The 20,210-nt window shown below is 66.4% G+C and overlaps 2 protein-coding genes across 2 annotated transcripts in view; both read left to right on the top strand.

Moving 5' to 3' along the window:
• LLGL2 (LLGL scribble cell polarity complex component 2) overlaps nt 1-8,266 on the top strand; it is a 29,822-nt gene extending 21,556 nt beyond the window's left edge. The window contains exons 8-26 of the mRNA XM_084861622.1: nt 137-269; nt 620-674; nt 1,239-1,393; nt 2,355-2,572; nt 2,649-2,716; nt 2,858-3,011; nt 3,106-3,210; nt 3,649-3,941; nt 4,023-4,167; nt 4,598-4,748; nt 5,302-5,418; nt 5,534-5,700; nt 6,042-6,306; nt 6,482-6,635; nt 6,971-6,999; nt 7,309-7,356; nt 7,521-7,563; nt 7,655-7,693; nt 7,942-8,266. Coding sequence (XP_084717748.1) covers nt 137-269; nt 620-674; nt 1,239-1,393; nt 2,355-2,572; nt 2,649-2,716; nt 2,858-3,011; nt 3,106-3,210; nt 3,649-3,941; nt 4,023-4,167; nt 4,598-4,748; nt 5,302-5,418; nt 5,534-5,700; nt 6,042-6,306; nt 6,482-6,635; nt 6,971-6,999; nt 7,309-7,356; nt 7,521-7,563; nt 7,655-7,693; nt 7,942-7,978 — 2,376 coding nt within the window. The 3' untranslated portion in view covers nt 7,979-8,266. The remainder of the gene's footprint in view (nt 1-136; nt 270-619; nt 675-1,238; nt 1,394-2,354; nt 2,573-2,648; nt 2,717-2,857; nt 3,012-3,105; nt 3,211-3,648; nt 3,942-4,022; nt 4,168-4,597; nt 4,749-5,301; nt 5,419-5,533; nt 5,701-6,041; nt 6,307-6,481; nt 6,636-6,970; nt 7,000-7,308; nt 7,357-7,520; nt 7,564-7,654; nt 7,694-7,941) is intronic.
• Nucleotides 8,267-13,984: 5,718 nt separating this feature from the next.
• MYO15B (myosin XVB) overlaps nt 13,985-20,210 on the top strand; it is a gene marked incomplete at its 5' end in the record, with an annotated part of 29,302 nt that continues 23,076 nt past the window's right edge. The window contains 13 exons of the mRNA XM_084862312.1: nt 13,985-15,169; nt 15,383-15,927; nt 16,225-16,288; nt 16,509-16,621; nt 16,759-16,833; nt 17,128-17,224; nt 17,434-17,537; nt 17,642-17,705; nt 17,883-17,996; nt 18,111-18,272; nt 19,199-19,312; nt 19,425-19,483; nt 19,555-19,687. Coding sequence (XP_084718438.1) covers nt 13,985-15,169; nt 15,383-15,927; nt 16,225-16,288; nt 16,509-16,621; nt 16,759-16,833; nt 17,128-17,224; nt 17,434-17,537; nt 17,642-17,705; nt 17,883-17,996; nt 18,111-18,272; nt 19,199-19,312; nt 19,425-19,483; nt 19,555-19,687 — 2,829 coding nt within the window. The remainder of the gene's footprint in view (nt 15,170-15,382; nt 15,928-16,224; nt 16,289-16,508; nt 16,622-16,758; nt 16,834-17,127; nt 17,225-17,433; nt 17,538-17,641; nt 17,706-17,882; nt 17,997-18,110; nt 18,273-19,198; nt 19,313-19,424; nt 19,484-19,554; nt 19,688-20,210) is intronic.

Below are 20,210 nucleotides of genomic sequence, written 5' to 3'. Positions count from 1 at the left end.
CGATGGGGGCAGCGCCCGGGGCTCTCCCAGACCCCGCTCTCACACCCCCTCCCTGTGCGGGGCTGGGGGGGGGGAGTGGGTATCAGGACCATCGCCGTGACCCGAACCTGCGCCCTCTCCCTTTCCTCCCCTGAAGCAACTGGACAGTGTGTGCTGGCAGCGGGACGGCCGCCTGATTGTCAGCTGCCACTCGGACGGCAGCTATTGCCAGTGGCCTGTGAACCCCGACACCCAGCAGGGGGAGCCCCTGCGCAGCTGCGTGCCTTACGGTCAGTGCCCCCGCCCTGCCACCTGGGACTGCCCCCCCGCACTGCTACCTGGGACTGCCCCTACCCTGCCACCTGGGGCAGCCTTCCTGTGGGGACCAATGTCCTCCTGTTCCCAGCCGGCCTCCCCTGCATGCGGCTGGAGGCACCTGCTCAGAAAAGCAAACCTGTGGCCCGGGAGGTGACGGTTTGTCCAAGCCCCACGGGGGCGTTCCTGGCGCCTGTGTGGCCTTCTCAGGGCAGAGCTCCCAAGCATGGGCCTGCGGAGAGGGCGTGGGTGAGAGACCTGCTCGTGCAGACCACGCGCCTCTGCGGGCGGGCAGCCCCGTTCCAGCTGATTCCTGTTCTTGCAGGTCCCTTTCCCTGCAAAGCTATTACCAAAATCTTCTGGCTGACCACCAAGCAGGGGTAGGTACCGGTCTCTGTCCTTGGCCCTTCCAGATTCTCCCTGGAGAGCTGAAGGCCTCTGGGGGAGGGGAGCCGGGTGGGGGGTTGGGGGGTGGAACTATGTCTTAGGGTCTGACTCCAGGGAAGGAGAGGGCCGTTCACACCTCATGGCCAGGTCCTGAAAAGACATTCCTCCTCTCTCCCTCCTACCCCCCCCTCTCCCCCTCTCCCCCTCCCGCCCCCCTCCTCCCCCTCCCGCCCCCGGGAAGTGGCTCAGAGCGGCAGGTTTCGGACCAGGTCAGCAGCAGGCCTGTGTCTTCACAGTCACACAGGGAGACCGTGGATGAGCAGGAGGGGCTGCAGACTCAGCCCCCAGCCTGCCTGCCCCCCTCACCCCCAAGGCCCCCTGGGCTGCTGCAGTCAGGAAGAGATAGGGGTCTGGCCTGTTGACCCCCCCTCCTGGGGACCTTGAGGGGTCACTCACCCTGAGACGAGGCTCCCTCCCGGCCCCCGCTCCCAGCTCAGCCAGCGCGTCTGCTCCTGTGCCCAGCACCCCGGCCCACTGCCTTCCCTCTGTGCCCGCAGGCTGCCCTTCACCATCTTCCAGGGCGGCATGCCGCGGGCCAGCTACGGGGACCGCCACTGCATCTCCGTGGTCCACGACGGCCAGCAGACCGCCTTCGACTTCACGTCCCGCATCATCGACTTCACCGTCCTGCGCGAGGCGGACCCCGCGGCGGGTAGGCGCAGCGGGGAGTGGTGTGGGGGCGGCCGGCCTCTGGGGGGGCAGACAGGCCGCCTGTCTGTGCATCAAGAGGAGGGGCCTGCACAGAGGTCCCCAAACCGGCCAGCCCCTCTCTCCCTCTCTGCCAGCCCGGTGGCTCCGTCCTCGCTGGCCACGCCTCCTGCCCACTCCACTCTCTGCCCCTCGCTGGCTCCAGTGGGGTTTGGGCCGAAGGGGGCAGCTCTGTGCTATCGGGTTTAGCACCCGCCCCGCTGAGAAAAAGGGGCCCCGTGTGGACATGGGGAGGGCCGCATGGCTTGGGGCAGGGAGCACCGCACGGGGCGAGCTCTGAGCCGGCCTCCTGGAGTTCCACCGGGCCAGCAAAGCCCTGGGTCAGCCTCCTAACGGTGGCTGGCAGGACCCGAGAGGCTGCTGTCACACCTGGAGGGGGGCCTGGCGGGTGAGGTCAGCTGTGAGCCCGGACAGTTTTGTGTCCTCCGTCCCGGTCCGCACACCAGTTCCCTCTCCTCTCCTTGCTGCCTTGGCTGCACTTAAACAGGAACCTGTTCCCGCGCTTAGCGGCGAAGCTTCGTGTCTCACATGACGACGTGAGCTGCAGCTTTCCCATAGATGCTTCGTCCGGGGGAGGAGTTCCCTCTGGTCCTAGTTTCCCGGGAGTCTTGTCCTCAGGGGTGGGTTTGGGTTTAGTCAGAGGCTTTTTCTGCCTGTGATCCGGGGCTTTTCTCCGTGGCCTGTCCACGTGGTGGTTTTTTAAGGCTGAAGCAGCCTCGCACACCGGGGCTAAACCCCGCCTGGTCGTGGCGTGTGTTTCCTTTCATTCATGGCTAGATTTTGAGCTTGCTTTTGAATGCAGATTCCCTGGTTCCAGCCCTTAAAAGCATCAGATTCCTCCGGGCCGGGCCGGGCGAATGGCTTCCTGCTTGCTCCGGCCGCCCTGACCTTGTCCCGTCCCCCAGCCTTCGACGACCCCTCTGCGCTGGTGGTGCTGGCCGAGGAGGAGCTGGTGGTGCTGGACCTGCGGACGGCGGGCTGGCCGCCCGTGCAGCCGCCCTACCTGGCCTCGCTGCACTGCTCCGCCATCACCTGCTCCCACCACGTCTCCAACATCCCCCTCAAGCTGTGGGAGCGGATCATCGCCGCGGGCAGCTGGCAGAACACGCACTTCTCCGCCATGGTAGGCCCCGCCCCGCGCCGCCCGCCGCCCACCGGGAGCCCGGCTCCCCCGCGCACTCCTCCGTCTCCTCCTCCAGGAATGGCCCGTGGACGGCGGCACCAGCCTGGCGCCCACCCCGCCCCAGAGGGACCTGCTGCTCACCGGGTAGGTGGCCGGTGCAGAGCAGGGCGTGCGGGGCGGGCGCGGCCCTGGCGCGGCCCCGCCTCCCGCTCACGGCCCCGCCTCCCGCTCACGGCCCCGCCTCCCGCTCACGGCCCCGCCTCCCGCTCACGGCCCCGCCCACAGGCACGAGGACGGCACCGTGCGCTTCTGGGACGCCTCGGGCGTCTGCCTGCAGCTGCTCTACAAGCTCAGCACGGTCCCCGTGTTCCTCACCGACTCGGACCCCGGCGAGCACCTGCACGCCCAGGGCGAGGACGAGTGGCCCCCGCTCCGCAAGGTGAGGCCGGGAGCCCGGGCGCCGGGAGGGAGGGAGGGCGGGGGGCAGGCCCGGCCCGGGCTCACGGCCGCTCGCCGGCCTCCTCTCCCGCCAGGTGGGCTCCTTCGATCCCTACAGCGACGACCCCCGCCTGGGCATCCAGAAGATCTTCCTGTGCAAGTACAGCGGCTACCTGGCGGTGGCCGGCACGGCGGGGCAGGTAGCAGGCCGGGGCGGGGCGGGGCGGGCGCAGGGGGAGGAGCGGTCAGGTGGCTCGGGTGACGTCCAGGCCCCCGAGCTTCCTTCTCAGGATGAGGGTGCAGCAGGACAGGAGCCGGCCCGCGCCCCTGGGTGCTGCCCCCGGTGCCGGGGTTGGCTCAGCCCCTGGGTGCTGCCCCGGTGCCGGGGTTGGCTCAGCCCCTGGGTGCTGCCCCCGGTGCTGGGTTGGCTCAGCCCCTGGGTGCTGCCCCCGGTGCCGGGTTGGCTCAGCCCCTGGGTGCTGCCCCTGGGGGCCGGGGTTGGCTCAGCCCCTGGGTGCTGCCCCCGGTGCCGGGGTTGGCTCAGGCCCCGGGGGCTGCCCTGGGGGCCGGGGTTGGCTCAGCCCCTGGGTGCTGCCCCCGGTGCCGGGGTTGGCTCAGCCCCCCGCCCTCCCGTCCAGGTGCTGGTGCTGGAGCTGAACGATGAGGCGGCGGAGCACGCGGTGGAGCAGGCGGAGGCGGACCTGCTGCAGGACCAGGAGGGCTACCGCTGGAAGGGCCACGAGCGCCTGTGCGCCCGCCCGGGGCCCGTGCGCTTCGAGCCCGGCTTCCAGCCCTTCGTGCTGGTGCAGTGCCAGCCGCCGGCCGTGGTCACGTCCCTGGCGCTGCACTCCGAGTGGCGGCTCGTGGCCTTCGGCACCAGCCACGGCTTCGGCCTCTTCGACCACCAGCAGCGGCGGCAGGTCTTTGTCAAGTGAGCAGCCGCCCGCGGGGCGGGCCCGGGGCCGGGGGACCCCGGGGCCTGGCCGTGCTGAGGGTCTGCCGTTCCCCCCAGGTGCACCCTGCACCCCAGCGACCAGCTCGCCTTGGAGGGCCCCCTGTCCCGCGTGAAGTCCCTCAAGAAGTCCCTGCGCCAGTCCTTCCGCCGCATGCGCCGCAGCCGGGTGTCCAAGCGGCGGCCCGCGGGGTCCCCGGGCGAGGTGAGGCCGCCGGGCTGAGCGGGGCAGCCGGCAGCGAGCCCCACCCCCCCTCGCTCCCGCTCCTGTGGCTGCAAGCGCAGGCCTGGGCCCCCCGATAGGCTTACCTCCTGCCCTCTGCCACCGCCCTCTGCCCACTGCCCTCTGCCCACCGCCCTCTGCCCACCGCCCTCTGCCCTCTGCCCACTGCCCTCTGCCACCAGTGATGGGGCCTCAGATTTGTCCCACTCTCCTCTGTGCCTCAGCTTCCCCGAGTGTAAGAGGCAGTGACTGCAGCACCTCAGGGTCAAGGCCTCAGTGAAGGTCACCGGGCGGGGAGTGGCGTGAGCCGGGACCAGTCTCCCCCAGGATGATGGGAGCTGAGCCATAGACGCCTCAGGGAGGTCAGGCAGAGCCCCCCCTCAGGCCGCCCCCCACCCCCCGACCCCCGCAGGTGCCGGGGCGGAGCTGCCGGGCAGAGCGGACGGGCCTGCAGAACATGGAGCTGGCACCCGTGCAGCGCAAGATCGAGGCCCGCACGGCGGAGGACTCCTTCACCGGCTTCGTCCGCACCCTCTACTTCGCCGACACCTACCTGCGGGACAGTGAGTGGCCAGCCGGGGTGGGGGCCGGGCTGCGCCCCCTGGCGCCAGGGCAGGCTGGAGGGCCCCTCGGGTTTCCCTCTGTGGGCGGTGGAACCAGGGCCTGCCTCTCCCTCCCCCCCGGCCTCCTGTCCGGTCCACCCCTCCCTAGAAGGTGGGCCTCAGCCTGTCCCTGTAAAATGGGGGAATGTCTTCCTAGAACGGCTGTGGGGTGGGCCATCCTGCTGCTACGCCATGGGCCTGCACAAGCTCCCTCATTGTCCCCCTTCCTCCTCTCCTGTCCCCTCCCTCCCCCTCCGCCCCCCCCAGGGTACGGGTGGGGCGTGGGCTGTCCGCTCCTGCAGTGCAGGGGCCGCTGTCCAGGCTCAGAACCAGCAGTGTTTAGGGCCCTCGGTTGTCAGAGCCGCAGGCGGAGGAGGGAAGTGAGGCTGACAGGGTTTGCTCACGTGACCTTGGAGTCACACAAGGGACTGGAAAGGCCAGGACGGAAGCCTCGGCCACCTGGCTGCCCTGACCTCAGGCCCAGGGTCACATCTGAGCCTTTGCCTCTGGGCAGGCTCCCGCCACTGCCCCTCGCTGTGGGCCGGCACCAATGGGGGCACCGTCTACGCCTTCGCCCTGCGTGTGCCCCCGGCTGAGCGGAGGACGGACGAACCCGTGCGGGCGGAGCAGGGTGAGTGCTGAGCCCGGGGGGAGCGAGGGGGCCGCCTGCCGGGCTGGGGACAGGGCGGTGCTGCCGGCCTCGCCCTTCACTCGCCAGCCCCACCGCCGGCCCTTCCTCCCTGCAGTCAAGGAGATCCAGCTGATGCACCGCGCGCCCGTCGTGGGCATCCTGGTGCTGGACGGACACAGCGTGCCCCTCCCCGAGCCCCTGGAAGTCGCCCACGACCTGTCCAAGAGCCCGGACATGCAGGGGAGCCACCAGCTGCTCGTGGTGTCCGAGGAGCAGTTCAAGGTGCTGCGCGGGGGGACGGGGTTCCCGGGAGCCCTCGGGCCACCCAGGGGCTCACACTCGGGCACAGTGACAGTGGCTGGGACCCGCTTAAAGCTGTGAATGCAGTTGGCATGTGCAGTGCGGGGAGGGGAGGGGTCTGTGTGGTGTCCCGGGCCCAGGTCCGCGGCGGGGACACCGAAACAGGACCGTCCGTGGGAGGAAGTGGCCAGTACCCTCCGGCCCAGGTGCGCTGAGCGCCTGTCCCGGGGCCGAGGGCGGCGGTGTTGGGTGGCGTCATGGACGCCGGGCAGTGCTAAGCGGGCCTGGCCGCGGGTGTGACCGCGTGTTCACCCTGCGCCCAGGTGTTCACCCTGCCCAAGGTGAGCGCCAAGCTGAAGCTGAAGCTCACCGCCCTGGAGGGCTCCAGGGTGCGGCGGGTCAGCGTGGCCCACTTCGGCAGCTGCCGGGCCGAGGACTACGGGGAGCACCACCTGGCGGTGCTCACCAACCTGGGCGACATCCAGGTGGTCTCGCTGCCCCTGCTCAAGCCGCAGGTGCGCTACAGCTGCATCCGCCGCGAGGACGTCAGCGGCATCGCGTCCTGCGTCTTCACCGCGCACGGCCAAGGTGCGGGCGGGCGGGCGGGCTCCCGCTGCGCGCGGGGCTGCTGGGGGCACTCTGAGGGAGCCCTGGTCCCCCCCCCCCCCCCCCCCCCCCCGTGTCCCTGGTCGGAAGCCCCGTTGTCAGCAGCCGCAGGCTCTGAGAGGCCAGGCTGGCCTCGCCTACTGGTCTCCTCCCCCAGGTTTCTACCTGATCTCGCCCTCGGAGTTCGAGCGCTTCTCCCTGTCCACCAAGTGGCTGGTGGAGCCCCGGTGTCTGGTGGACTCCGCGGACACCAAGCACCACAATCGTCCCCGCAACGGGTCAGGCCCCGAGAAGGCCCTGGGCCGAGCCAGGTGGGTAAGGGCAGGCGGCCTTGGCCTCAGCCCCGCCCCCGCCCCCGCCCCCGCCCCCGCCCCCTCCCGATGCGCCCACTGGGAGCTGCCACACTCCCCTCCCCTGTGAGCTCGGCCCACCCTCCTGGGCTGGCTCTTTGTCGTCGTGTGTGTGTGTGTGTGTGTGTGTGTGTGTGTGTGTGTGTCCCGCCCCCCCATGCCCCTTCTCCCCTGTGAGCTGGCACCCTGGCCGGGGCTTGGCTTGCCTCCCAGGCGCCCCCTGGCCTCATGGGACCAGAGCAGAGAGCCTAGTGCCCCCCCCCCCCCCCCCGATCTTGACTCTCTTTCCCCCACAGGAACTCAGGGAGCCAGAGTGATGGCGAAGGTGAGACGGCAGGGGAGTGTGTGAGCATACCTGGGCCAGCCTAGGCCCAGACACGGGATGGAAGGAGAGGGGACCCCAGGGGAACAGGGGTGTGTGTGTGTGTGTGTGTGTGAGATGGAAGGAGGAGAGGGGACCCCAGGGGAACAGGGGTGTGTGTGTGTGTGTGTGTGTGTGTGTGAGATGGAAGGAGGGGGGACCCCAGGGGAACAGGGGTGTGTGTGTGTGTGTGTGTGTGTGTGTTTCCAGGCTGGGGGTAGAAACAGCCTCCCCTCCAGCTCGGAGCCTCCTAACCTGGCCTCTACCTTCCAGAGAAGAGGCCGGACCCCGTGATGGCGCACGCTCTGCTCAGCGATGAGAGTGAGTTGGGTGGGAGTTGGGGGCTGACGGAGGGATGTTCTTGGGCGGGGGGGTTTGGAAGGCCAGGGTGGAACTGAGGGAGGCAGACCCCCCAGCGCCCCATCAGTGAGGAAGGGACAGGCTTGCGTGTGGCCCCGCCTGGCCTCACAGCCGCCCTCCCCCAGGGGTCCTGAAGGAGATCCAGAGCACACTGGAGGGAGACCGGGGGTGAGTCACTGCCGCGTGCAGGGGGGCCCTGGTGCCAGGAGACTGCCACCCCGTCCCGCGGAGGGTGACTGCCCTGTCTTTGCCCACGCAGGAGCTACGGCGATTGGCGATCGCAGCAGGTGGCCATGAGGTACGGCCTCAGCAAAGGGGAGGAGGGCCCTGAGGACGCTGCGCGGGGGGTGGGGCGGCCGGGAGGGCAGCTCCTGGGGGGGGGGCATGGGAGGAAGAGCCCCATCCCCAAGATCCTGCCGGCCAGTGTCCATCCGCCCGGACACACACCCCGCTGTCCCGAGAGCTCCGAGTCCGCGCTCAGGGCCCATGACGGGACCCCTCCCGCCCAGGACGCCCCTGAAGGTCCGTCTCTCTCTCCTCCCGCAGCCAAGTGAGCCGGCCGGGCGCCCAGGCTGCGCGGTGAACACTACTGAGGGCTCTGCCTCCGGGGCCGGCCAGCTGGAGGGGCCGCACCGGCCGGGCCGCAGGCCGGGGCTCCCTCAGCCTCCACTCTGCTGCTGCTCCGCCCCGGGCAGGGGGCTGGCCCCGGGCTGTCCCTCCCGGGCCCTGTCCGGCTCGGTCCTTTTGTCAATGTTGCACAGTTTTTATCATCCCCCTCCCCCTGCTATTTGTAGTGGGCTGGGTTTTAAATTATAAATTTTAACTGCCTCTGGGTGAGAAAGTTTTTAATAAACACCTTATTACCTCTTCACTGGTCCAGCGACCTCAATTTTTCAACTACGCAGAAAATTCCAGAATAAAACCATCAGCTGGCTCCGGCCTCTGGCCTGGAGCTCGTCCTGGGACCAAGCTGGCTCAGGAGGGTCCGCTGCTTCGGCGTTGGAGGCAGAGCTAGCGGTCCCTGGGGTCCGAGCACCGCTGTGCTGCTCTTTGGGAATAAAGGGCAGGAGTTCACCATCTGGATGCGTCTGACCACATCCCTGCGTCAGGGCAGAAGGAGCCCCCTTGCTGTCAGGAGGGGAAGACACCCAGCCTGGCCAGTGTTGCTCAGTGGTTGAGCGTCGACCTATGAACCAGGAGGGTCTGGTTTGATTCCTGGTCAGCGCACATGCCCGGGTTTTTAATCCCCAGTGGGAGGCGTGCAGAAGGCAGCATCACTGATTCTTTCTCATCATTGATGTTTCTCTCCCTCTCCCTTCCTCTCTGAAATCAATAAAAATATATTTAAAAAATAAATAATACAAAAATCTGGTTAGCTAAACTAACTCAGAAATGAACAAGTGGCCGAAGCCGGTTTGGCTCAATGGAATAGAGCAGGGGTCCTCAAACTTTTTAAAGTGGGGGCCAGATCACGGTCCCTCAGAGAGCTGGAGGGCCGGACTATATGAACTACTAATTCCTACTGTAACACCTCGGCTGCGCTCACTGCCCAAAAAACCTGGCGGGCCGGATCAGACTCCTCTGCGGGCCGCATGTGGCCCGCGGGCCGTAGTTTGAAGACCCCTGGAATAGAGCGTCAGCTTGGGGACTGAAGGGTCCCAGGTTCGATTCCAGTCAAGGGCATGTACCTTGGTTGCAGGCATATCCCCAGTGGGGGGTGTGCAAGAGGCAGCTGATAGATGACTCATCGATGTTTCTAACTCTCTTTCTCTCTCCCTTCCTCTCTGTACAAAATAAAATATAAAAAAATAACCGAAATCAGTTTGGCTCAGTGGTAGAGCGTCGGTCTGCGGACTGAAAGGTCCCGGGTTCGATTCCGGTCAGGGGCATGTACATTGGTTGTGGGCACATCCCCGGTAGGGGGTGTACAAGAGGCAGCTGGTCGATGATTCTCATCGATATCTCTAGCTCTCTATCTCCCTTCCTCTCTGTAAAAAAATCAATAAAATATATTTTTAATAAATAAGTAATTAACTAAATAAAAATTTAAAAAAGGAAATTCTTAAAAAACAAAAAAGAAATGAACAAGTGACATGAAGGTTCCTGCCAAGAAGCTGAGAATTAAAGATAATGGTGATATCGACAGCACCAGCTCAGGAGAACATGGCACAGCCGGGAGCAGGATGCTTTCTGGCGGCAGTAGGATCTGGCTAATCAGGCTGAACAAGATGTTCCCTCTCTCTCTCTCTCTCTCTCTCAGGCTGAACAAGATGTTCTCTCTCTCTCTCTCTCTCTCTCTCTCTCTCTCTCTCTCTCTCTCCCTCCCTCCCTCCCTGCCTCCCTCCCTCCCTCCCTCTCTCTCTCTCCTGAAAAGATCACAGACTCATTGACAATGGATTTATACCCACACATTAAGGATGAGCTTTGTGTTAAGTACACTGTGCGTTGAAATGTTAGCTAATGTCGGCTGACATTTCAGTTGGCATGTTTCAGTTCTAAGAAAACACCCTCATACTGAGAGTGAGACCAACGGTTTTCACTGAGAGCTGCTCACAACGGAGGGGCTTGGCAGCCTCTGGAAAGTGAATGAAGCCGGTGGCACGGAGAGGAAGGCAGGTCCTCCGGCAGCAGGCCGGGGAGAGGTGACTGAGGGGCGAAATGGGGACGTGAGAGGCTGCACTGACACAGCCGCCATGGAGAAGGCGAATCAGGAAGAGGGGGTCACTGCCGATCCCAGGGCAGGGGAGATGTTCAGAGCAGCGGGACACCTGGTCTGGAGACGTGGACCTTAGAACAGTGTTTCCCAACCTTCTCTCATGATGAGAATCACCTGGTGGAGTTGTTAAAACACAGATTCCTGAATCCCAACTAAGAAGTGCTAAACTAGAATTTTTGGGAACATATAGGTAAAATTGTATACTTGACTAGTGCTCTAAGACAGATTTTATATACAGAGCACTAAGTTAGGTATGCAATTTTACCTATATGTTCTCAAAAATTCTAGTTTAGCACTTCTTAGTTGGGATTCAGGAATCTGTGTTTTAACAACTCCACCAGGTGATTCTCATCATGAGAGAAGGTTGGGAAACACTGCCTTAGAAGCCAGGCAGACCCAACCGCTGGCCACGGGCTTTGCCAGTGACTGGCCGTATGACCTTGGGCAAATGACCACAGTCCTGGGCCTCAGTTTACTTCTCTGTAAAATGGGGCAGAATAATAGGGCCTGACCAGAGGGCTGTAATGATTAAACCAAGAGTCTAACATCACACAGCACCTGGCTCCTAGGAAACACCCAACCAACGGAGTGAAAGTCGACGGTGGATGGGTGAGGCCGGAGAGGGGGAGGTGGTTCTGGAAGGAGGGAGGGTGTAGTCAGAAGAGGGCTGGGCACAGGGTGCCAGCGTCCACAATATGCGTGGACTGTGCCGAGCCGGCACGGCCAAGGGTGAGCCTGAGAGGGGGCCTGTAAGCCATCTCTTGGGCAGTAGATTCTATCAGGCAAAGGAAGGGCGCGGTCAAGATGTTTACAGCATTCTCAAGGGTTTCCAATTTACACAATTACATGCACCTGAACTCTATCAAACCCACATCACTCAGACACGTGGGGCCATGAGTTCAGACCACAGGTTCAAGCTCACAACCACAGCAGTTGGCTGTCATGGTGCTGGGAAGCTCTGCCCTCCACGCTCAAACTTGCACGTGGCCTCGAGAGGACTGGGTCCCCTCATGAGTCCCAGTCTTGAACCTGTCCACATGCTGCAGCCCCTCTCCACACAGCACCCTCCAAGCTCGTCAAGGTCATTACAAACAAAGACGCCTGGAGACACTGCACAGACGGGGTTCTGGGTAGATCCTCCAACAGGAGAAGCCTATCAGTGAAAGACTAGGGAAACACAAGTCTATAGTCCGGTTCAAGCACGGCACCAGCACTCACTTGTTAGCTGTGTCGGCGCTGGGGTTACGGAAGCTGTGAACAACCGGACAGACTAGCTAAGCAGACCTGTGCACAGGAGCCCTGTACTCACTGTGCAATTGTGGGGTAAATCTAGAATCATTCCCAAATTTAAAAAATAATAAATTATTTTTTAAAAATGTAATGAACAGCTCTGGCCAATTATGTTCAGTGGTAAGAGCAACAGCCCTAGGACTGGTTTGTTGGTCCCACCCCTCAACAACCATTGGGTGAGTTTGGAAGATGGTCCCGCCCATCAACTACCATTGGGTGAGATTAGAAGTGGGACGAGCCTCTCAACAACCATTGGGTGAGGTTCCAAAAGGGTCACACCTCTCCACAACCATTAGGTGAGGTAGGCAGTGGGACCAGTCCCTCAACTCCCACTGGCTGAGATTGGCTGTGAGACCCACTCCTCCATTAACATTCCCTGAAATAGGCAGTGGGACCGGACCCTCAACTACCATTGGGTGAGGATGGCTGTGGGACCCGTGCCTCAGCTACCATTGGCTGAGGTAGGCAGTGGGACCCGCCCCTCAGCTACCATTGGCTGAGGTTTATAGTGGGACCAGCCCCTCAACTACCATTGGCTGAGTTGTCAGTGGGACCTGCCCCTTCACTCCCATTGGCTGAGATGACAGTGGGACCCGCCCCTCAACTCCCATTGGGCAAGGTTGGCAGTGGAACCTGCCCTTCAACTCCCATTGGATGAGGTTGGCAGTGGGACAGCTCCTCAACTACCATTGGCTGAGGTTGGCAGTGAGACCCGCCCCTCAGCTACCATTGGCTGAGGTTGGAAGTGGGACCCGCCCCTCAACTCCCATTGGGCGAGGTTGGCAGTGGGATCTGCTCCTCAGCTACCATTGGCTGATATTGGCAGTGGGACCCAACCCTCAGCTACCATTGGCTGAGGTTGGCCATGGGACCAGCACCTCAATTCCCATTGGCTGAGGTTGGCAGTGGAACCAGCCCCTCAACTCCCATTGGCTGAGGTTGGCCATGGGACCAGCCCTTCAACTACCATTGGTTTAGGTTGGCAGTGGGACCCGCCTCTCAGCTATCATTGGCTGAGGTTGGCAGTGGGACCCGCCCCTCAACTACAATTTTGTGAGGTTCAAAGTGGGTCCCACCCCTTAACAACCATTGGGTGAGGTAGCAAGTAGTAGGTCCACAAGGCAGGACACTAATTACAGAAATACAGATCTCTCTGAACAACCCCCATCTTTAGGCCCAGCCCACTTTTACTGGTCCCGCCTCCTCCTCACTGCTCATGGCCAATCAACCCTCAAGGACCCGAGGCAACTGTGTCATCCCTAACATGTGTCGTCGTCCCCCACCTCTCCCCGCCTTCCTCCCATTACCAGTTGGCTCTATGTGTCTCTCTCCCAGTGCTCACTGTGGGATGGAAACCACAGCAGGTGTACAGTGAAGACCCTGGCAGACACCCCAGGATCCTGGTGACCAAGGCCTACATCACCAGGGATCCATGGATAAATCGTGTTGGTACCACGTGCCCTGACTCTGGGCAGTGAGCATGCTCCACACCAGTGGTGCCCTTCCCTCAACCCCAGTCTGTTGTGAGGAAAACATCAGAGAGTCCAAAAGGCACCCTTCAACTCTCGCTGTTGGCTGTCGTTGTGCTGGGAGGCTCTGCCCTCTGAGCTGGGACTTGCAGGTGGCCACGAGAGGACTGTGCCCTCTCACCAGTCCAAGGCTTGAACCTGTCCAAACTCTGTAGCTGTTCTCCCCAGAGGACAAAGCAGGGGAGGGGCTGCATGGGGAAAGTGGGAGGCAGAGAGGAGAGGAATCTGCTCTGGGGGGTGGGGCCTCCCTTTCCTGGGGGTCATGTTGACCAGCTGAGGGTGTCCATGTATGTGGTGCTGGTTTCTTTAATTATATTTCACAATCTCAAACGACAGCAAACTAATAAAACTCATGCAGTGTTCACTGTGCACCCAGCTCAGCCTAGTCCCCGCCTGGGGCAGTCCAGGGGCTAAGGAAGGTGGGTGGATGCCTCCTGGAGCCCCAGGACTGAGAGGAGGGCCCAGACCGGCTCCTTCCTCACCCCTCACCCCGCCCGCCAGCAGCGAGGCAGCGGCAGCTCCGCGTGGCCGGGTGCCAGGCCGGCCTAGCAGGCAGCGACTCCCTGGTGCCGTGGTCGGCAAACTCATCCGTCCACAGAGCCAAATAGCAACAGGACGACTGAAATTTGAGAGCCACATTTTTTAAACTTAAACTTCTTCTAATGCCACTTCTTCAAAACAGACTCGCCCAGGCCGTGGTATTTCGTGGAAGAGCCACTCTCAAAGGGCCGAGGAGCCGTACGTGGCCAGTTGCCCTGTCCTCGGCCTTTGCCTGCAGTGTCAGCAGCATCTCCTCTTTCCTGGGCGGCTCTGCTCCATTGTGTGGAGGGGTCAGGACCCGTCGCCACCTGCATTATTGATGCTCACGGCTGAGGCGCTGGTGCGGGCGGGCGGGGAGGCGTGAGGCTGCAGACCGGCCAGGGCAGAACCAGGGCGGCGCACTGCGGAGTGCGGAGGGCGTCGGAGGGCTGAGGGGGCCCAGGGCAGCCAGGACGCAGGGAAGGGAAAGGGAGAGGAGCAAGCCACCGGGAAGCCCCTCTCCCCTGCGCCTGCCATGGGCGGGAGAAAGGGCAAAGCGCCCCGGCGCCCGGAGGGACCAAGGAGGCCAGACTCAGGGGAGCAGGAGTCCGGCTCTGCCAGCGGCGAGGGCGCGGCCCGCGGGGACCGCCGCGGGGGCCGCGGGAAGGCCGGAGGCCGGGGACCTGCCTTGGATCCCGCCCCGGGAGGCCAGGGGAGCCCCGGTGGCCGCAGGAAGCCCCGGGCAGAGGGGCAGGGCGGCTGCCCGCGGCCCGGGGCTGGTTCTCCGCCAGCGGCTCAGGGGGGGAGGCCGGGCAGCACCAGGCCCCGGGGGCGCGGGCCTGGGGAGAGCCGGGAGCCCGGGGACGGCCGCGGGGGGCGCCTGGAGGACGGTGCCCCCCGAGGAGAAGGGAGGACCGGCGGGCAGGGCCGCCGCCGGAGGAAAGGCAAAGGGCGGGGACGCCGGGCGCCGCGGAGCCCCGGCGGCGGGGACACGTCGGGCGGGGACCGGGGCAGCTCCTGCCCGGACAGCGAGGCCCGCGGGGACCCGGACAGCGGCAGCCGGGGCGGCGGGACCCCGGAGCGGCGGCCCAGCCCGGAGCAGACGGACGCGAGCTCGGGGGACCCCCAGCCCGGGCCGGCGGCAGCGCGGGCGCAGGGCGCGCCCCGGAGCAGCGACGGTGGGAGCAGCGACTCCGAGCCGCACTGCGCGCCCCGAGGCCGGGGAGGGTCCCTGCGGACCGGGCCCCGGGGAGCGACGGCGGGCTCCGGCTCCGACACGGACCGGAGGCGGGAGGAGGCCGGGCCTGCGCCGGGCCCGCCGGCAGCCCCAGGGCCAGGGAGCCGGGCCCCGGAGGCGGAGCCGGGGGGCGGGACGGCCACGACCGCCGGCGCCCTCGAGGGCGGCCCCGCCGGCGGCCCCACGAGCTCGCGGGCTCCTGGGGACCGGAGTGCCGCCGGGTCACGGCCAGAGGCTGAGCCCGGAGGGGCCCCGCGCCGCCGGGTGGGAGCGGAGCCGGGGAAGGGGCGGGCGGCGGCGGGCGAGGGCGCCGCGGAGGGCGGAGCGGGGGACGCGCCCGGGGACCCCGCGCCGCTGGCCGCCCTGGTGGCGCTGCACCGGCTCCGCGCGAGGGCGGCCCCGGACCCCGCGCCCCAGGATGCGGGTCCCCATCGCCCAAACCTCAAGGAAAGGCTCCTCCGCGTGGCCCGGGCCCTGGGCCTCGTGCGCTGGCTCTGGCGGCTGCTCGGGCTGCGCGGGGGCGCGGGGCCGGGGCCGGGGCCGGGGCCGGGGCCGGGGCCGGGGCCGGGGCCGGCGGACGAGGGCCCGGGGCGCGCGCGGGGGCTGCGGCGCCGTCTGGGGCAGCGCCTGGCCGGCGTCGTGGGACTCCGGGGGCGGCCGCGGGCTCCCCCTGCCGGCGGCCCGGGCTCCCCGCAGGTCGCCTGCCCGGACCCGACCCCGGACCCCAAGTTCGCGGTCGTGTTCCCCAGGATCCAGCGGGCGGGGAGGGCACCGAGCAGCCGGAGCTCAGAGGACGCGTCCGCGGGCGCCCCCTCCAGGCAGGGGCGCGTCTGGCCCGGGGCAGGGGCCGCAGGGGCCGGGGAGGGGCGCCGGGAGTGCGGGGAGGGGGCGGCGGGCCCCCCGCGGGACGGCAGCGGCTCCGGCAGCGAAGCGGAGCCCGGGTCCGCGGCGGCGGCGGCCCCGGGGCACTGGGCACGGGACCCCGGCGCCCGCGGGGACCCCGGGCCCGGCGCCGGCGCGCTGCTGCCCCAGCTCGCCCTGGAGAAGCGCCCGGGCCCCTCCCGTCCCCGCGGGGACCCCTGGGAGCCGGAGGACGAGGCGGAGGAGGCGCTGGAGCGGGAGCTGGAGAGGGAGCTGGAGCGGAGCCTTGGGCCGGGCCTGGAGGCGCCGTGCTTCCCGGGCGCCGAGGGCAGGCCCCCGGGGGCCCTCCTGGAGGACACGGAGGACCTGGCCCGGCTGCGGTGAGCGCCCTGCCCACTGCCCGGCCTGGGCGCCTCCTCCTCCTTTTCTGTAGCCTGTGGAGGGGTGGCCAGGCTCAGGGGCCGGGGGGTGGTGACCAGCAGATGTCCCTGCTTGGGACTTCCTTCTCCAACCCACGCGAAGCTTCCCTGTTTGCCAGCCCCTTGGGTGGGCTGCTTACCTAGGATGGGCCCAGAGAGGGGCACTGCCCAGTGTCTGCAGCCAGTGGCAGAACCCCAGTAACCTGGGACCTCCCCCCTCCTCTCTCCCCGCCCCCCATGCTGGCCGCCTGCCCGCAGCCCGCTGTGTGACAGCGCCGTCCTGCTGTGCCTCAAGAGGAGGTTTCGCCTGGGCCGCATCTACGTATGGAGCACCCGAGGGGACGGGGGCTGGGACTCCCCTTCTCCCGGGACCCGAGGGCCCGCCAGCACCCAGAGCATCTCCTCTCCTCCTTCCTGGCTGGCCGAACCCTCTTGGGCCCTGCAGAGCGGGCCGGGGGCTCGGCGGGAAGCATCGAGCCCGGTTCCATCTGCCCCTCCCGCCCGCTCCAAGTTCTGGTGGGAGCTCGTGCTTCCCTCCCCAGACCTTTGGGGGGCCCCTCCTGCTCGCTCTGAACCCCCGCCGGCCGCTGCCTGTCTTCTCGCCTGAGGTCCTGGCCAGCCACGGCCCCCGGAAGGCCCCCAGTGCCAGCCCGTGAGTGACCTTCTCCACCCACCTTTGGTTCAACCCCCAGCGGCTAGCCTGGGGTCCCGGGGGGACGGTGGGGCACCCTGCCTCCACCTGCGAGGGCCCAGAGGCCCTGTGGCCTTCCCGCCAGCCCGCCCTCTCCCCAGGCACGTCTTCGCCATCGGGGCATCGGCCCGCAGCCTGGCTCAGAGTGCGGGGCGCGACGCAGGCATCCTCGTCAGGTGAGGCTGGCTGCCTGGCCGGAGCCCACGGGCCACAGGAGGCGGCCGGGCGGGGAGGGCTGTGTGCAAACTGCCGCTCTGCTCCACGGCCTGGCCGCTCCGGACGCGGAGGGCCTGGTGCTGGCTGGCGTCACCGCCTGTGCCCTGGACCGAGGCAGCTCGGGGGCGTTTGCTGTTGGGTCTCCCTCCGTGCCCCGGGGCTATCTGCCTTTGGGGCGTGTCCCCACTGCCCGGCTCAGTGGGGTGATGCGATGGGCCCTCCCCGGAGGCCCTGCCAGCCCCTCCCTCCCGCAGCGGGCACAGCGGCTCAGGGAAGACCGAAGCCGCCAAGCAGATCGTGCGCTTCCTGAGCGGCCTGGAGCAGCGGCAGGCGGGGGACGGAGGCTGTCAGGTGGGGGCAGCGGGCCGTTTCCCGGGACCACCCCTCTCCTTCCGGCCGGGACGGGGCCTTCGGGCCCTGGCGTCTCCTCAGGGACAGCCCCGGGCATTGCCTGCTGGGGGGGCACCAGCCGGGTCCCAGGCACAGAGTGCCCACAGTGGGGAGGCCTGGCCAGGGGCTCAGTGCTCTGCTGGGCCGATCTGAATGCCCGTCCCCACCAGCTGGACCACGTGCTGCCCTGGCTCGGCAGCTTTGGCCACGCCAAGACAGTCCTCAACGCCAACGCCAGCCGCTTCGGGCAGGTCCTGGGTCTCTGCCTGCAGCGGTAAGTGAGGGCGGCCAGGTGGGCACGGGGCCTGAGACGGCCGCCCATGGAAGGTCCCATTCTCAGCGGGGCACCCCCCCCCCCCCGGTGTCCTGTGCCCACAGCGGGGTCATCGTGGGAGCGTCTGTGTCCCACTATCTGCTTGAGACCTCGAGGGTGGTGTTTCAGGTGAGACCCATGCTGCAGCTCACCCCTTCCCAGCCCCTAGAGTGGGGAAGGGGGAGGGGTTACGGGGGAGGGGGGAGGTTCCTGGGCCCCCAGGCCTGCCCTCCCCAGGACCTGTCCTTGCTGCCCTGGGCACAGGACCAGGCCACGGTCCCCCTAAGCCAGGCCTTCTCCGCCAAGGCCCAGGCCGAGCGGAGCTTCCATGTTTTCTATGAGCTGCTGGCGGGGCTGGACCCCACGGAACGGGAGCAGCTGTCCCTGCAGGAGCCGGAGACCTACCACTACCTCAACCAGGTGGGGGCAGGGCCCGCCCAGGGAGGGGTCTTGGTAGGGGTGTCTGAAGAGGAGCTGGGGTAGAGCAAGGCCGGGGGGCCAGGCCCTGCTGCCCACCCCTGCTGTGCCCCGCAGGGCCAGGCCTGCAGGCTGCAGGGCAAGGAGGATGGCCAGGACTTCACGGGACTGGTGAAGGCGCTGCAGGCGCTGGGCTTGTGCCCGGAGGAGCTGACCGCAGTGTGGGCCGTGCTGGCTACCATCCTGCAGCTGGGCAACATCTGCTTCTCTTCGACAGAGGTGGGCTCCCCGGAGGCTTGTGTGCATAATCAGGGCAGCAGTCACGATGCCCAAGCTGCGTGTCTGTGGGAGACTGTGCAGCCCGGGGCCTCCCCGCTGCCCTCGGCCAGCCTGGGGCCTCCCAGCTGCTCCGGAAAGCAGGCAGATCCCCCCCAGCCAGATGGGCAGCAGACCTGGAGTTTTGGCATCTGTGCCACTGCCTGTACCACTCAGCTGCCACCCCCGGAAGCACACCTGGTACTAACTGAGCAGCTGTTATGGACCAGGCCCTGTGTAAGCCACTGTACATACGTTTTCTAATTTGGTTCTCAGGAAAACCCTGGAACGTAAGTGTGCTGGGCCAGCACGGCCATGGGTGAACCTGAGGCGGGGGGGGGGGGGGGGCGCGGCAGTGAAGGATTACAAAAGACAGACAAGAGAATAAAGCTGGGGCCAGGTGGGCGCTGCCCTCTGATTAGAGACAGTGCCGCGGCCTGCAAACGGAGTGTTTTATAGCCAGATCCCACCAAGCAAAGGAAGGGCGTAGTCAAGATGTTTACAATGATCTCGTGGGTTTCGAATCTCCTCAGTGACACGCACCTGGTCAAGCTTTGTTTACTTGCTGCACCTCCCGCAGCCCGCATCCCTCAGCCCCCTGGGAGCCGCCCTCCACAGTAAGGGCTATGTCTCCCCTTCTGCAATAAGACAGTGGCGGTTCAGAGAGGAAAGAGACGTGTGAGGCGGGCCAGCTAGTGAAGAGGTGACGTCAGGACTCACACTCAGGGCCCTTGGACCCTAGAGCGGGCTCCTGCGGCCCAGACCCATCCATCTACCTTCGGGGAACCGGGCAGCTGCTGTGCAAAGCAAGGCCGGCCTCTGCCCTGTGGGACGTGGCCGCTGCCCGAACACAGCGCCCCCTGCCCCTGCCCGCTCCTTCCTCTGCCCAGAGGGAGTCCCAGGAGGTGGCCGCCGTGTCCAGCTGGGCCGAGATCCACACCGCAGCCCGGCTGCTGCGGGTGCCGCCCGAGCGCCTGGAGGGCGCTGTCACCAGGCGGGTCACGGTGAGCCTGGGGGTTCCGGGGAGGCGTGGGCACGGCCGGACCGCCCGATGGCTGGCCGAGTGCCCGTGTGGGCCTAGGCCTGACGTGCCCCGTGCACACGCTCTGCCCCCAGGAGACTCCCTACGGCCCGGCCTCGAGCTCGCTGTCGCTGGAGGGGGCCATCGATGCCAGGTGCCCTGGGGGCGAGAGAGAGCCGCGCCTCACCGGCAGCCCGCTGCACCTGCTCATGCCCGTGCCCACAGGGACGCCCTGGCCACAGCCCTGTACGCGCGGCTCTTCGGCTGGCTCCTGAGGAGGACCAACGCGCGGCTGGCCCCGCCCGGGGAGGCGGGCAGCACGGAGACCATCACCCTCGCGGACGTCTACGGTTTTGAGGTCAGCCCCTGGCGGTGGGGCCCGGACAGGGTGCCCACTTCATACTGATTGTTTCCGGGGGCCCCAGCAGCGCCAGCTCCCCTGTGAGGGCACCGGTGACCTGTTAGCCTGCCAGGCCCTGATGGCCCATGAGTCAGCTGCACACCCCGTAGGGGCAGCCCGTCTGCCCTGCTCGGTCCAGGCCCGGCATCGCCTCTGGGGCAGCGGGAGGTGAAGGCCCAGCATGGGGCGGCCACAGCCTCGCCTCCGGTGCGCCACGGGCCCTCCAGTCCCCTCCCCCCGGCTTTCACAAGCTCTCTACCCCTTCCCAGGGGGGCCTGCCTCCTCAGGGCAGGGAGGAGGGGCTGGAACAAGAGGGAGCGCCCCCCCCCCCCCCGGACGGGCACTGTTCGCTGCCCGCCCCTCCTGGGTGTCCTTGGTGACCCTGACAAGTGTGTGTGCGCCCGTGTGCATGCGTGCTCTTGTGTGTTTAAGATAAGGCGACCAGACACCCCGCTTTTGGCGGGACAGTCCCGACTTTGAA

This window comes from Pipistrellus hanaki, assembly GCF_964339955.1.
Source record: "Pipistrellus hanaki genome assembly, chromosome: 16".
NCBI lineage: Eukaryota > Metazoa > Chordata > Mammalia > Chiroptera > Vespertilionidae > Pipistrellus > Pipistrellus hanaki.
Note: the sequence above shows the minus strand (reverse complement) of the source record. Positions and strands in the feature narration are given on the sequence as shown.